Raw genomic sequence first — 17,636 nt, forward strand, 5'->3', positions numbered from 1 at the left:
CCCAATTGCACAGTGGCTGTGTGTGATTGTGGCTCTGTTTGTGTGGACTAGTATATGTTTGATTTGTTTTTATAGCGGATCATCATCAAATAATTGGAAAAACTGTCCGGATCTAAGACGTGTTGAAGATGAAAATTTGCTATCATGTACAGTATCTGCAGACAATGATTTGGATTATAACTCATATAAATACATTGTGGAAGTTATAGCATCAAATGAATTGGGAAATGTAACATCAAGTTCATATGTTGATCCAACATTTGAAGGTTCGTTTGAAGGGCAACAAATTCCGAATGTTATCCCATTGATTAAGCACTTTACTATTTTGATTCATTGTTGGAATCTCTCAATGACTTCTCCGGGAGTCTCCTGAATTTTCATCCAATCTCCCAAATATTACCAAAATCTTCCGGAATTTAGATTTTGGATAAAAACATTTTTCAAACCCATGTTTACTGTTTGAATTCTGTTTTTTAGAAGGTTATTTCTGTATTTAATGCATAATTACATCTGATTAGTTACTAGAATATGCGATGCACCTCTATTAAACATTGAAATGCAGTTTGTGCGGTGTATTTTGTGGTCAGTTTAAAACGCATCAAACTTGTTAAAACGCATCAAATTCATTAACATTATGTAAACCTCCCGAAATTGTTGTTGGTGTTCGAACATCTGAAAAAAGTGTGCATGTATTCTGCACAAGCACTGAATGTATTTTTATTTTGTTTCTTTTTAGCTATACCATACCCACCTCAACATTTAAACGGGGAAGCTTTGGATGGATATAGGTTGAACATGACATGGGGTGTACCATATCAATGGCCAGCACATTACCAACTTGAATGTGAATTGGGTTATAGAAAGAAAGTTAGCCCAGTGGAACCTGAATTGGATAAATCGACGGTAAGATGACCTCCTAAAAATTCATACTACATTTATTGTGTGCAGGCATGTTCTGGCAGTATGCCATTGGAGTGTTTGTGGCAGCAGCAATGATTTATAGTTTTTGATTTTTATAAATTTAAAATGAACTCAAGTTCATTATAGGAACTTGTAAAGAGTATCACAAAAAATAGCCTTGTAACTTTAAATAGATTGGATAAACATACAGGTATGATAAGGAAAACGGTGTCACAAATAACATGCAGATACGTAACAATTGAAGCCATGGATATGGGTAAACCTTCTGCTTGTTGTATAGGCCTACTTTTCTGTGAACTTTACTACAGTTTGTCCCTTTTATTCAAATATTAGAACTAAACATAGGTTTTCTTTTTATATGAATAACCCATCTGAATTAAAATATATTTATGTAATTCATAAATATTTTTTGGTTTATTTTACTATTATGCACTTGTTAAAGATGTATTGTCCCTTGAAACACAAAAAATGAATGTCAAAATATTCTAAATTTAAATTGGCCATATCAAAGTAATATTAAAGTTATTCACTTTAAGTCGAAAATTCGAGCCAAAAACAACAAGTTACATAATTAACAGGTAAATTAATTTGATTACATTTCGTCTGGAAAATTGTTGCGAGCGAAAGTAAACAAAGATTTCAAACCCCGAGTATGCATTATGCATGATGCTAATTAGGATTGTTTACAACTCGTCACGGTTGAGAAGGTGTTTTCACACAGATCGCGAGAAAGTTTTATGATTATGCATACAGAGTAGCCAAACAAGCGGGTATCATTATGAGATATGTTTTGATCGAAAACTTTGACTGGAAGTCAAAGTTATTTTTTGAACAAAAAAACGTCTGTATTTGAGTTAAATGATTTTTTTTGGACTAATTTTTGGTGAAAGTTAATAACTATTATGATACTTCAAAATGACCCACTTTTTTTTTTTTTTTTTTTTAATTAGTCAAAGGGACAATACATCTTTAAGATGATATAAAAAACAGAAAGTTATAGAGGGCAGTAGACTGTTTTGAAGCAATGAAAATACTGTATGTTTACTTGTATAAGAACTCGCAATTCACACACAAAGTTGCACTATTTCTCCTAACGTGCTATACTTACAATTTTATTGTATTGTAGAAAAGTATTGATGACTGTACACTGTTTATGGAGGCAATAATTGATGATCTTCATCCCTTTACCACCTATGAGATCAGTATCCGAGCACGACATATATTCAATCTCAACGACTGGAGTGAATGGTCTGACGAGTTTGAGATAGTAACTCTTAACGAAGGTACATTTGTTTTCGTCAGCCGATTCTTGGTACTGTATCTATTTCTGAAATATCATAAGAATATTTGGTAATACAACATCACATGTGTTTCACATGCTTCTAGTAGTTACTTACACCTAACCTTACATGATACAGGTACCACATGTGATGCTCAGCTATTACCAAATATTCCTATGATACCTCGGAAATAGATAGTATGTGGAGATACAGCATTAGGAATCGGGTGGTTTTTTCGTTACCCACTTTAAAGGCCAATTTACACACGAGCAGTAACAGTAAGCGGAAAACCAGAATCCAAAATTAGCATGCTGCATTTTAACAAAATAAAATCTGTTTCTATCCTCAGCGGATTTCCGCTCAACCACCTGTCCGCTCGGCGTTCTGTGTAAATGGTCATACGAAATAACATAGATTCTATATTTTTGTTTTCCACTTACTATTACCGCTCGTCTGTGTAAATTGGCCTGTATTGGTTTCATTTTCATTGTGTACATAGTATATTACTATCATACACACCCATGCCCTACGCCTAAGCCCTCAAAACTGAACCGTTTTTGTTTTTTTCATGCTAATGCTACTTGTTTTGTTTTTATTTAAGAATAATACATGTTTGATTGATAGGTTTTATTTGTGCTATTTTCAGCTCCAAGTGGGAAGGTTTCTAATCTAAGAAAGCTGTCGGAAGAAGTATTGCCTGATGACCCGTCTCTTCGGAAGGTTGTGTTTGTTTGGGATGTAAGTTATTTTTATTATTATAAAGAATCTGGTTTTAATAATCTTGTCCTATTTATAGGAGAACCATTGCACCTTCATAATAGCCTGGCAATTTGTAATTTTCTAGCAGATTTCAAAGAACCGATTTTAAAATATATTTTTTTCAAATGAGTGCATGTGGCAACATGAAGGACTGATTTATTCAAGTTTGGGAGAAATGAATAAATGAATTTTGAAACATGACAATGCATTTAAAAAAAAATCAATCAAATTGGTTTCATATATATATTATTCCATTATATTGCCGTATTTATTTGAATAACCTCCCCATCGAATAAATGCCCCCCCATAGAACATTGTTTGGATTAAACTCCCCCCCCCCCCATTAGAACATTGTTTGGACTAAACTCCCCCCATAGAACATTTATCACTTCTTGATACTAATTGGGTTTAATTTTTTCATATCTAGTGGACATTTACTTGATTATACATGTTTGTACCATATTAAATCCATATTATTCCCTCGAATAAATTCCTCCCTCGAACAAACACCCCCTAAAATCCCCCCAGAACAATATTATTCGAATAATAAATGTTCTTTCAGGAAGTACCAGCGGACCAGTGTAATGGTGAGATCCTTGGTTACAATGTCTATGTCACGAAAGATGAATACACTATCAACAGTGATCCTGCATATAATGTTTCATCTATTAGACGATATATTGAAATTATAGGTAAGAAAAATGTCCAATAACAATTAACTCAATTAAGGAATAGGATACAACCCATGCTTGGTCATATAAAAAATCCTAGTAATGTAACATAGCATGGAATCATGGGATTGACGCAAAGAGGCATTATGTACATTGCTTTTACAAGAAATGTGTCCGTACCCAAGCCTGTCGGCACAAATTCCTTTCAAATGTACCCAGAATTAATTTAATTTTTAAATGACAAATAAACGCTCATTGCACTCTCATCAGAAAAAACAAATGTTCTTTTTTTGAAGTATCTAATTTGTTAAACTGATGAGGAACATATTTATTTGTTGGTTGTGACATCTTCCATGAAGAAGATAAGCAATATAGATACACACTGTGGATATATTAGAATATCAAATATTTATATTAAATTTATATATATATTTTTTTTTATTTTTGTAGTTGATCAGTTTGACACATTCAGGGTGTATGTGGTTGCTTTCAACAGTGCTGGAGAGGGACAGCCAAACTTCCCATTAGATATATTTGATAAAACAAGTAGTAAGTGATGTTTCTTTCAAAACCACACTTTAACAGGGTGTCTAGTTCTTGGAGTACCTTACATATTTTTACATACAAAAAGTTGGTTTTCTCTATTTAAGAGCTAACTCTACCAAAGATACATTTACAGTATTCATAGTTCATGGTCTAGATCTACTCGGTTTTCATTCCTTTTCTTGGGTCTCTGTCGCCCTTTGGAACAGTTTACCAATCTGAATCCGTCAGGCTACTTCAATCACTTATTTTCACTCACCTTTTTAACTCGTATTCTTAGTTTTCAGATTTTTTATTTCTACTGTTAAACACATTGAGGCTTTTGCATAATGCGCTATATAAGCCCCTTATTATTATTATCTTAATGGAAATAAAAGAAATAAAGAAACAAAAAAGAATGAAAAGCAGTAACTGACTACTTGTTAGAGGGAAAACACCAACTCTTTGTACTATGTAAATGTATATTTGTGACCCTTTGACCCATCCACTTGGTTTATTTTCTAAATAAGAACCATTTTATTTATTTCATAGTTCCAGGGAAGCCTGTCAACATTGAAACTACAGCTCTTTCGAAAAGTTCAGTTTTCGTGCAATGGTCGGCACCAGTAGAAGCACATGGTAGAATTCTTTATTACATGGTGGACAGAAAAAAGACAACACAAAATGAAGAATGGTAATAATAAATATCAAGAATAGTATATAATAATATTATTGGTGTTTTAATAATACTGTTTCACAGTTGCAGTCTTGTTAAACTAATTGTGTTTCAATACTTGTAGGATTACAGAGGCAGTTGACGGGAGTGAATATAGTTTTGTAGTTGATGATTTGGACCCTTACACCTTCTATGAGTTCAGAGTTCAAGCCAACAACTCGGCTGGCCTAGGTGCATGGTCAGAGAGTTCTCAGGTCAGGACACTGGAAGCAGGTTAGTATGGCTACTTCTTTGTTTTATATTCTAAAATCATGAGAAGCACTATTCTATTTAAAGAACTGAGCCTTGTCTTATGCTCTGTCTACACTATCATACTAGTGTGATGTGAGCAAATATGGTAGTGATATGACATTATCATGTCTATATATGGGCACATCACATTTTTTTGTCACATAAGGTTTGATAGTGTAGACAGAGCTCTTTGTTGTCGTTGCAATTGAAAAACTAATAACTTTTACAAATTTTCTTTTAGAGCCATCTTCATTTCCAAGAGACATTAAACTAGTTACAATGAACGACAAACCGACAAAGTTGCTACTGACCTGGAGACCACCATACACGTTTCACAGCAGAGGAAAAATAATAACTTATAACATATATTTCTGTGAGAAAAATATAGCAGAATTTAGTTTCCATAATGCATCTGATGAACTTGAATGCGATGGTAAGTGTGTTTATTAAATCTTTATCTTTGCGATGACCGGCAAACAAACTATGTCATGTTAGTTCATCATGGGTCCATTCGGGAATATTGGGATGTGTTTCCTCGATCCCCAACATAGGTTTGATGGTTTCTATGTCTAGATGACGACCGATGACACATCGTTTGATCTAGGTTGGTTGTTGGTTCTCGGTTGTCACAAATCAAAAGCTCCCTATTAAGGCTTGAAGGATTCAGGTTTACCACTCCTGGTGTTCTTGGTTCTGCCACAGTATTATCTAAGCCTCCTTTAAGTAAAACATAAAAGTCATTATCTAATTGGTAATAAGCTGTTTAAAATGAAATAAACCAAGTTTGTTTCTATAAATGAGCTGTATGGAGTAATGATAAAAGATATCTGACCAGCATTTGAGAGACATGGGTTCAAAATCATTTGTGAAATATTGCTTGTATCCTGCTCTACACTATCAACATTTTTTGTGAAAAAAAAAAATGTAATGTGCCCATATGGACACAATGTCATATTACTACCATATTTGGGAACATCAAATTTTTTTCTAAATCTTAAAAAAAGATACTATAGTGCATTGGCTTAGGATGGGACATACCTTGTCCCATAAAGTTGTACACAATTCAAAGGAGAGAAAGCTTGTTTTCTATTGTGCTGTTCATTTACTAGGCCCACCAGGAGAACAGTCTTGTACTGAAGCAGTCACTAGTCAAAATATATAAACACTTAATTCTTAACCAAGTAATAATTTTATCTTTCAGAACCAAGATACTTAAATTTCACAGACATAGACGAGCATGAATCTCCAGAATCATATTACATTTATGTATTAACTGACCTTAACACATACTCAGAATATCTGCTGTGGATGTCCGCTAGCAACATTGCTGGAGAGGGAATTATCAGCCACAGGATGTCAGCAAGAACAGACGAAGGTGGTAAGTTGTGCACGAAGCATTACACTAAATCTATACTACTGTATATTTATTAAATATGCTTGTTCATTGTTACGCCCATAATAGACTCCTTTGTTTTCTGGTGTACCCTTTCTCTATATGTATTCGTCTTTTACCAATATTCTATCGGTAGCTGATGATGACCTATGGTCGAAAGTACTAGTACAATAAATATTTTATTTTGAGGCAGAAGCAAGAACTTTGTCTGTTTTATTTTTATACATGATCCTGCCTATGCAGCACCTATTTCTTTCCTGTATATTTGTTAGTAACTTATCGAGTAATGTGAAGAGTCTCGCTTCACGGAGCTAATCCAATATATTTAATTTCGTCCTTCAGTTCCAGAGAAACCCGATCCACCTGTAGAAGGTGAAGTTGATGCCTTTTCTGTAGAATTGCACTGGGAAGCCCCGGATAAACCTAATGGCAACATCACTAGATACATCATCAGTTACAACTCATCGGCAACAGAGATGCTGTCTAAGGAAGTTGATGGTACTAGTGTAGTAATCACCGAAAACATCTTTGGAAATTTGAAATATGCCTTCGCAGTGAGTGCCTGTAATGATCATCATTGCAGTGACTTTTCAGACCCGGTGCACATCACTACCTTGGTTGGAGGTAAGTAATAACTTCAGTTAATTTAATTTAAGTCTAATTTAATTTCTTAAGCTCTGTCTACACTTTCAAACTTCATGTGACAAAAACATGTGATGTACCCAAATATGGTAGTGAGATGATGTCATTGTGTCCATATATGGGCACATCACATTTTGTTGTCACATAAAGTTTGATTGTCTAGACAGTATTGGTCAAAATATCAATAAACAAACCACTTAGTGAAGAATACATTTTGAACATATCCAAAGTGAACCAGTATGCTATTAGTATTTATATAAATTAAATAATTATTACTAATTTTCACACAAGTTTTTTATTTAAATTTTAATGACAGATCAAAACTGCTAAATACCACCTTTTTTAGATGTTATTGAAAGTAAACCAGTATGTTATTAGTATTAAAATTGTTATCAATTTGAACAAGTTTTTATTTAAATTTTAATGACAGACAGACCAAAACTGATAAATACCACATTTTTAAAATGTTATTCATTTTTTTAAACTGATCTAAATTACTTTGTATTTTAGTTCCAGAGCCAGTTTATTTATTTAACGTTAACCTTATTGCCACTGATAAAGTTGAGCTGACTTGGCTTGAACCAGTTCATCCTAACGGTGTCATCAGCCACTATATTGTTAGTTATCGACCAGAAAATGTAACAGATGCAAAATGGAAGAACAGAACAGTGAGAGGATTGAGAACAACGATTCAGGTTGATTGCGCAGAGGGGGCGTCTTTCTTTACATACGTCATCAGAGCTGTGACGACAAATGGGTCGAAAATCTTGTTGGGTGACACTTTTCGAAAGAGATTTGAAATGTGCAGAAAGTTCCCAGGTAAAGATTGTGGGGAAAATAGAAAATAATCATAAAATAAAATTGTGGTTGACTTTGAACTACAGTACCATAGCATAATAGGAGCAAACAAAACATTTGTGAAATGTAGTTTTAAATACTATATTTTTGTGTTCATTATTTTACTTTCAATTGGATCGTTGTAGTAAAAGCATTGTTGATGCATGAATGACTGTATATAGAGCTATATACACCTTTTAAACTTTTCTCAATTGATACTTTTTAAGCATTTCAACATTTCAAACAGCATTTTGTTCCATTTTATAATGTTTGTACAAACTTGTTGATTGCGTTTGTTTCTTATATTATTGTTTTTATGTGTGGGCATTTTGATAATCACCTTACATTGTTTTGGGTCATCCTCGATAAATAAAGTTGAATAAAATTGTTTTAAAAAAAGCTGTATTTGTATTTCTATATTATTACAATTTTGTTTATTTTCCACATACAAAATTTGATAACTTTAGTTGTACAAAACTAAAATATAATTATGTGGATAGAGAACAAATTAACTTTCAGAGAAAACTGTCATTGTTTCGATTGATAAAACAAATATATTGAGTTAAAACAAATCAAACAATTGGAAAATGGGTTTTTAAGGTAATGTGTATAGGGCTATTTATATCTTTTATACCATTGCATTTAGTGTCCACCTAAAATATATTATAATAATTCATGCACATTATTTATGCTAAAGTTGACGTCCTACTAGGATGCAATGCAAGGATGTAAGTGTAACGTACATAATGTGATGGTTTAATCAAACTATCGCTTGTAAGTGGGTAACTCACTTAGTAGGGACCAAGCTCAAAGGCCTCAGTCTGCTTAATATAAAATACCATGTTATATATTTGAAATTGATTTGAATATATTTGTATATTGAAGCGTCTTATTTGTTTTATTTTTAACAGTTCCTGTGATTATAATGGCGGTGTTAATCCCTAGTCTTGTTGTCATGATGGCTGTTGCCTGTTTTTACATCATTAAAGTCAAGAAGATTGAACTTTTCAAACCGTTCCCTGAACCTCGATTTATTGAAGACTTCATTATTAAACCATGGGTAAGTTTTTATTTTACAAAACAAAGAAATAATTTCTGTGATAGATTGAATAAGAAACGATTAGAATAAACATCACATTCAGATGTACTGGTAAACTGTAAACAACAATAACTAATATAAAAGAACGAATCCAAGGTTTTTTAAAAATATCTATTAAATTTAATTAAATTATCTTAGTAATCTGTCTTAAAAATCACATTTATTACTCTAGTAATTGACCACAGGATTACAAAGAAATTTGCTGACAGAAATTTACTTCAATATATTTTCTAAAGTTTGTCAATGCAGTAATGTTGATTGTTTTTATTAATTTTCTCTATAGGATGCACCATTGAAACCAGAAAAAGAACATTTTGATCAGTTAAAATCATTCAATGACCGATATACAGCGCCCCCAAACAAAATGCAGGAAAGAACTGTATCGAAAACAAGCAGTGGAATAGAATCTGACCAGGGTTTTGACGAGTCAGAAATAATGGGAGAGATACCAGATAAAACTACCAAAGCAGCTGTGTGCTCTTCAAGTCAGGGAATGGGACAATCCGTGAGCGAAAAGCATCGAGAAAACGGAGTGGATTATTTTGAAGAGGATGATGCAGTGTTTGAGCCACCTGTTGACAATGAATATTACCCTAAGGTTCGTTTACTTGAAAGAGATGGATCTTTCGGAAGCAATGGCAGCGTAGAATATCACACAATGGGTACGGATGGATTAATTGCCATCGACACAAGCCAAGAGGAAAGTTGTAATTCGGTTGAACATCCTTCACCGATATCAAATGACTACCAATGCATGGGTAGAAAAGATTTTGTACCTCCATGTTTGAATACGTCGGCATCGGTTGATACCTCAAGCACTACATCAGATTATCCAGCCTCTCCTGACAGTTATGAGTATGGTGTATTAGGCCATACTCATTCAACCTCTCCACTTAGTCCAGTTTCAGTGAGCATACCAAGAGATGCCCCAGAATCGCCAGATCATTGTAACAAAAGTCAGCAGGTTTTGCTGCTTGCACCTTTAAATCAACAAAACAACAACAAACCTGCTTTTTCAAAGACAAACAATCCTGATGTATCAGGTGATTATGTTTGTAGCCCAAACACGCAGACAGAGGATCCAAATGACAATATAGATCCATATACTGTAATACCAATATGTGGTGGATCTCCACCGCAAACGTGTAACAGTATGCCTTATTCACAGCTATCAGTTAGACCAACAGAAATAAGAGAAGGCAACCTAAGCGATGGTTTCACAAAGTGTAATTACTCAAGAATACCAGACTGTCCGTTAACACCTCCGGCAAGTCATCCGTCTAAGTCATTAGATTCTTACTTGCCAGAAAAACCTCAAACAGACACAGTTGATAGAACTGATAAAGGAACAACTGGTGTGTTTGAAGTGCCAGATTCGGGTATTGATAGTGATCACAGTAACAACAGTCTAGGTATTGAGGTCATTCCAGTAGATACGCCGCAAGAGTTAAATGCGGAAGATGGAAAGGTGGTCAGTCTGCCGACAACGTTAGCAGGCAATACGGTCGTACAAAGACCGCAAACACAAATTGATATAGAACCACTTATTATAGACGATTTATTTACGCCATCTTGCGAACTTGATTCAGATTTACCAAAAACAGAATCATTAATGGCAATGCAAAATTTAAATAATATTTCAAATCCTATCAAGTCGTCGGAGGGAGATTACGTTGTTAGCCCAGTATTGTAGTTAAAAATATCTGATATGTCAATTGCCGCTAACCTTATTTCTGCTGCAAGAACTATGCCACCTTCAGTAAGTGGCCATGCTGCTAGAATTCCAGATATGAAATGAGATGAAAATGTATTCACTGACATTTTAAACAAGACAATATTGAATTTATTGAAGTAATTGGAATGTGGCCAGCAAAGCATTTGTTTAAGCAATTCAATTATGTCAAGATGTTCAAAGAATATGGCTGGTATATAAATAGTGAGTATTTTTTGCGCAATGGTACAAATAATTTCATGAGGTGAAAATAGAACATTTTATTTGTTCCATTACACAAATATAAATACAATCATTAAATCATTCATTGAAAAGGCAGCGCTCCAATTTTGGACGTGAAGGAAAACAAGTTAAATAGACAAAATGACACATGCTACATGTTGCTTTTTGATGCGCATGGTAATGGTTGCTCATTGTAACAAGAATGAATACGAATATATAACAAAATTGCACTCTTGGTGACATAAGAGTTCGATGGATTAGTTATTGAATACCATGTGCAATCCTCCAATCAAATGACAAAAACCTACTCAGGTGTGTTATAAAATGGAGTAATCATTATTATGGCTATATAAGTTGTGTTACTACAAGTATTGGGCTTAAGACCGGTACAATTGACAACGGTGTTACAACATGTAAACCTGATTCAATGTACTGTATTTCTCAGCGGATGATGCAGTTAAATCACAGCTCAAGAGCATTTTAAAAAAAGATTTAATCTAAGAACTAAAGTTTGCAGACATTTTTGTGGTCATTTGGCTTTAATTAACATCCTGAAATTTATATAAAATTCATTTATTTATAGAAAATGCATTAATTTTATTTAATGAATTAGCTTACTGTTTTATGTGATAAATTGTAAATTGCTTCTATTCAAAATTAGATAACTTCATTTTCATTTTTTGTCCGACTATGTATGTATCTTCGTAAATGCTGTCTGGCGGTGTTCTATTCCATTTGCTTATCCACAACGTCATGCTTTTTAATATAATTGAAACAATTATATCAAATTTATATCATTCAGCTTTTGGTAATTTGTATTTTAATTATAATTGATAAAAGGTGCTTAATTGTTTTATTTAGTTTTATGTGCAGCTGTGGAAAATGTCATTGGTTCAAGTCTTATCAAACTCTATTGCTATTGTCACTATCTTTATTTTCTTTATTTCATTTAGATATGAAATACTGTACTATTGTATACTATTGAGGTATCAGCAATCTGTATTCATGAAAGTAATAAATATTTTGATGATTGTATCTACTACGAAATAGCTTTGCTGTAAAGGCCAATTTACACAGACGTGCGGTAATGTTAAGTGGAAAAGCTTGAGCTTGCCCACATAGAATTTGTCTATTCTGAGTGGGTTTCTGCTCAACAACTCGTCCGTATGAATAGTCATAAGAAATAACAAATATTGTTCTTTTCCAATTACCGGTTACCGCTACGGTTTGCCTGTGTAAATTGGCCTTAAGGGAGCTTTTGCCCAACTCTGAAGTACGTAATGGTACTGAATATTCAGTGCATTAGAAACAAAAAAATATTTAAGCCTATTGAGTATTCCAAAAATGTCTTAATGTTATCTGTTGAACCTGGTAAATGGGAATTGCTTATGAAGAAATAAATAAAAGTTAACCAGACAGGCAAGAAAAATATTGAATGAATAATATTGTTGACATGGCCTGGTTTGATTGCAAATCGTGTATTTGAAGAAACACCAAAAACTGTATTTAGATATATGTACACAAATTTTAAATTATGGTATTAGGAAACCTTAAAGAATTGTGTGTGTGATTGATTAGGGAATCTATATATTGACTGATTGATTGATTGATTGATGGATTAATTAATCACTTTATTCTACTAAAGCTATTAGCTACTATTGTCATTTTAAATGTGTTTTCAGAGAAGAGTAAAATTTCACTTTTCCCTGGTTTTTATGGCTTTGTTTTTGTTTTATATATATTCTGTATATCATGTATATACTTAGTGTGAAATACTGTTTATTCTCTCAATTCATATTTTAATAAAATTACTTGTATATTTATGTATGTATATGTACATAATCGTTTTATTATACTGTACTTCATAATATCAATAATTATTATTAAAAGTTCAGCAAACCACACTAATAATAATAAAGTTATAGTTTGTTTTTACATTGGCTGCACGAACTACATTGCAATCAAAGTATATTAAGAAATGTATATTTGTTGAGAATATAAATAGAAAAATATCTGAAATATGTTGTGTATCGAGAAACCATTGTGTTGTTTTGCGATTGTATTAAAACACTTTTAACCTTCAAATTCTTAAAATTCCCTTGATCTTTATGCACTGTAACATTAATATTTTTCTAATAATAATAATATAGAAAAATGTAAAAAAAATGTATTAATCTTAGAAAAAAAACTTGTAATGTAATGCATGACATAATATAATTGTTGTATACAGTAAAAAAATATTTCGTTTTTATTTTATTGATTTATTCTAGGAAATATTTTTAGTCGCTCAACTAGTAATAGTATAAAGATGATCAGCAAAGAATCAATCTATGTTGTGATAACTACTGTAACCTGTCCAATTTTTGGAATTTAGCTTGATCATGGAAGTTTTGACAACACTGATTTGTTTTGAGCATGTGCAGATGTTTTTTATGCTCCATTGACTTATTTCGGTAGTCTTTAATTGTGCTATTGAAAAGTCTTTAAAAAATCAGCCTGGACACATTATTATTATTTGTTTGACCTACATAATGTTATCTATTTCTTTAAGTGTGGCTCAAAACTGGTGTACATTAATACAATGTTGACATTTAATTATTGGAGCACAAACAGGGGAGAAAATGCTTTTTAATGTGCTGGCCTTTAGCGTTCACCACAGAAATGAATAACAGTATTATTTTTAACATGGATATTGTAACATAAATGTAAAATAAAATCTTGAATCAAAAGTTCATTGGTGGTCAACGTGACTTTAGTCATAACCTTTGATATAAGTCTCATTTTAATGTACTTTCTTGTTAGAAATGCTGAATTTTCCATAATGCGAGAACTGTGAAAATTGATATAAATTGTAGATGTTTTCAAACCCCTATCTTCCATTAAGCATCTGATAGACCTATCCATTTTGACTTATTGTATATAATAGTATTATTCTGTAACCCATATGTATTGGACATTTTATATGGCATTTAAAAAGTATATATTTTGTATATTTATTAAGGCCAAACCCTTCAAATGTATTACGGGTAGGTTGTTCATAAAGAGTCTTGGACGTGTAGATTGTTGAATGTTGTAAGAGGGTACATTTTAACTTTTTATTTTTGACTTTTGTGTTCATAAAACATATTTTTATAGAAATAAGAAAAATAAATATTTTTGCATGTATCTAGGTTTATCATTGATTTATCGATGAAATGATATGTGTTAATGGAATTATATAGATAAGTTTGTTTTTATGAATTTAGTTATATAAGAAAATATAGCTATATTCGTAATGTAATAGATTATCATTTTAAAATGTGAAATTTAAACGTGCCAAATGTAAAGCTACTGTCTATTGGTCTAATAATATCCATACGCATAAAAATAATATTTGTTTGTATTTGTTGAGATACTTTGTTACATAATGTAATGTTACAAGCGCATTGAGCATTTTGGTGGATATTGGTAAGCTCATGGAGAAATAAGTTAGTATTTCTCTATGGTAAGCTTAACAAATCTTTTTACAAACCCAGAACCAATAAACCAACTGTCATGCTATGTTACCTGTCATTGTATGTATGATATTGTAAAAAAAACTTTACATTAATGTAATTGCATTGAATTTGTTTACATCATTTATATCTTTATTTGGTTATTTCAACATTCAATTTCTTTTTAATAGAGAGTACACTGTAAATACATATTTATATATTTGTTTTTGTTGGAATTTTGATATTTACAGTTACTCATTTAACTCAAAATTGTGCAAAATAAGTTTGTAAACAGATTATTTTGATTCAGATTCTTTTGATGTTGATATACACATTACAAAACATGACTGTAAGTTTAAAAATAACCTTTCATCATTCACCTCATGCCATTATTTGTACCATTCCACTACACATAAACATATAGATATAATAGATATAATGTACAACAATTCATAATTCATTCAAATGTTTTTAATTCTCAAATTTCTATCTGTAAATTTTACAAAAATATACTGAGATGATTCTAAAACTTCAGTTTGAATCGTAAATGAAAAAAAAAGCAAAATAGATTAAACCCTATCAATGTAATCTATATTTACATGTATAAAAATCTCCAGAATAACGATTTGATTTGAAGGTTATACCTACAAGTCAAGTATCTAAACTTTAAACTGTATTAATACTCAACATTTACTACAGAAACACTCCTATTGTATTCCCTAACCGTGATGTGTCCACTTAATAGTAGGCGTGTCTCCTGTTTTACATCTGTGACGATTAGTTCTCCATAACTGTTTTGCGTCATCGCAAACACGTATGCGCATGCGTAATCGTATTCATAATTGTTATTCTTTCCTGATTAGTTATCTAGCTTATCTTAGCTACTAACTACTGACCAATCAGAAAGAGTCATCATCATAGCAGCATCAGGACTATGACATGGGTAAACTTTGCTCTATTAAACCAAACATTGATACAATCTAATATTTTATCTAGGCCCAGGCTTGACCATCCAACGTATGGAATGGATAACTGATTCAAGAAGGCTTATACGGGCTATGTGTATGCTTATCGAAAATAAATGTGTCTGGAGAATGTCGTCTGAGGTCACTTGGCTCTCGCTTGCCGTTCTAAAACTACTGACCAATCAGAAGCACGGAGCATTAATTAACGACGCAAAGTGCTGGCTATAATGTTATGATACCAGGGTACTCGTAGGTCTATGTCCAAACATTATTTACAGTATTATTCTAGCCTAATGTGTCATGTAAGATAATGCGAATATAATTATAAAATGGAGGATCCTCCATGAATTATAAGAAACGTAGTTTTTTTTAATGATTAATGTTATCATTCTTGATATTTGTGGCTAGGATTGTTCAAGGTAACTGCATTCATAGTTATCATTGATTGTATATAGCCTATATTATTATGCTACAGGTTCTGTAATGGAAATTACCCTATGGTTTTCGTACAGTACCTCAGCCTACATTCTGTCCACGTCAAGTTCAGATTCTCTGGGTTAAGTATTTCATTACTTCCTATGGTTTTCGTACAGTACCTCAGCCTACATTCTGTCCACGTCAAGTTCAGATTCTCTGGGGTAAGTATTTCATTACTTCTTTATAAGTATTATTTCATTTGTTAAGGGAAGTTGACCGAATAGGCTTTTTTGCAGGTAAATATTGTCCAGCACCTAGAGTAGTCCATGACACCAGGGAAGAGTGATCTCTTCCCTAGTGTCACTTAATAAATATTCGAAATCTAACAAACAAACGTGAGAAATTGAGAGAAATTATACGTCATACATTACTCTATATTTAATTACGTAATCTATCCGATTCAGCAGACTTAATTATAAGCATTCAAAAACAATAAAAACTTAATAGTATAAACACTAGACTATTGTAATTACATTTCAAATATCCTAGCATACACCAACTGCAATAAATATAAATAGTATTATACAAATTATTATATATTTCTTCAAGATGAAAGCAGTATAGTTATTTACATTTATTTATTATATAAATACGAAAAATTGTAACTTTAATTTGTATACATTACATCGTCTGAATTTTTTCGTTGTTTTTGGTAAGTACAATTGTATCGTATAGTTAAAAATGTTGTCAAGTAATTATGTTCACAGTAAATTTAAAACGTATTACTATTCTACAATTATACTAACGGTGACACATGATTTCAGTAATTTATTCGTGTTTCGGGATTCAAACAGCGAAAGCTGAATTACCTATTTCAACCAACAGCGCTCAACTTCTGACTTTTGATAGATAGAATCTGTTTTTCTTCTTCAATATGTCTGATTTTCTTCGAAACATTTGGGTTTTTGTTTGAGTGAGCGGTCACTATGCTGCTACTCCTCTGCGTGGCTCAATATAAGCTTCAATTCAAACCCGTGGATTGCGCGCCTAACGGGAACAACTTCCATTTTTTAAACTCTGCCTAGAAGTTTGTTTCAAAGTTTATTAATTACACGTGTGTACATCATATTCGCGCCTGCATTGTTTACACTTAACCTCACAACACCACACGAATTGACAATCACAACGTTCAATCCTCTCAACGCGTTGCGTTTTGTAACCGCGTTGACAACACATTAACTCACAGCCGTCGATGGCGTGTGATGACGCGTTGCACACTCGTCCTTGCGTTCCAAACGATCCATTATCGGGATCAAATTCGCAGTAACTGGGCGATGTTTCATAGTAAATTAAATCACCTTTTGTTGGTTTCTTGAACATTTTGTATTTTGGTTTCAATGAATATTCGTTACCGCGTGCTGTTGTCTGTGACGTTATTACCATTTCTTTAGCGCTGTCGTAGCGAACTTTAAGGTTGTCACCGAGTTTCCGAAACGACGTTTGTTGCCACCAACACGTTTTGAATTCACATGTACCAGATATTCCGTGACATTTACACGCTAGTTCTACAGAGTTCAGGACAGCCTGCAAATAAACACATAATATTCATTAAAACTACGAAATGTTACGTTATTGAATCTCTATTTCCAGGAATCGGAGTAAAGTAGGCCTAGATACCGTACAACTCGACAACATTCGATCGGAAAATAGTACTGCAAATCCAATGTTATTAAACG

The 17,636-nt window shown here is 32.6% G+C and overlaps 2 protein-coding genes across 7 annotated transcripts in view; one reads left to right on the plus strand and one right to left on the minus strand.

Moving 5' to 3' along the window:
* LOC144846477 (uncharacterized) overlaps window positions 1-14,639 on the plus strand; it is a 55,644-nt gene extending 41,005 nt beyond the window's left edge. For all 5 annotated transcript variants that reach the window (XM_078703548.1, XM_078703553.1, XM_078703549.1 and 2 more), the window contains 14 exons: window positions 76-266; window positions 737-903; window positions 2,048-2,204; window positions 2,848-2,939; window positions 3,523-3,652; window positions 4,082-4,180; window positions 4,706-4,847; window positions 4,954-5,102; window positions 5,362-5,553; window positions 6,322-6,498; window positions 6,856-7,137; window positions 7,666-7,974; window positions 8,904-9,052; window positions 9,375-14,639. In XM_078703548.1, the coding sequence (XP_078559674.1) occupies window positions 76-266; window positions 737-903; window positions 2,048-2,204; window positions 2,848-2,939; window positions 3,523-3,652; window positions 4,082-4,180; window positions 4,706-4,847; window positions 4,954-5,102; window positions 5,362-5,553; window positions 6,322-6,498; window positions 6,856-7,137; window positions 7,666-7,974; window positions 8,904-9,052; window positions 9,375-10,784 (3,646 nt within the window). In that variant the 3' untranslated portion in view covers window positions 10,785-14,639. The remainder of the gene's footprint in view (window positions 1-75; window positions 267-736; window positions 904-2,047; window positions 2,205-2,847; window positions 2,940-3,522; window positions 3,653-4,081; window positions 4,181-4,705; window positions 4,848-4,953; window positions 5,103-5,361; window positions 5,554-6,321; window positions 6,499-6,855; window positions 7,138-7,665; window positions 7,975-8,903; window positions 9,053-9,374) is intronic.
* A 1,681-nt stretch (window positions 14,640-16,320) lies between these two features.
* The window catches only part of LOC144847425 (protein Wnt-3a-like), a 29,026-nt gene continuing 27,710 nt past the window's right edge, over window positions 16,321-17,636 (minus strand). For both annotated transcript variants that reach the window (XM_078703783.1, XM_078703791.1), the window contains exon 4: window positions 16,321-17,484. In XM_078703783.1, coding sequence (XP_078559909.1) covers window positions 17,005-17,484 — 480 coding nt within the window. In that variant the 3' untranslated portion in view covers window positions 16,321-17,004. The remainder of the gene's footprint in view (window positions 17,485-17,636) is intronic.

The sequence above is a fragment of the Antedon bifida genome, chromosome 1 (genome assembly GCF_963402885.1).
Source record: "Antedon bifida chromosome 1, ecAntBifi1.1, whole genome shotgun sequence".
Classification (NCBI taxonomy): domain Eukaryota; kingdom Metazoa; phylum Echinodermata; class Crinoidea; order Comatulida; family Antedonidae; genus Antedon; species Antedon bifida.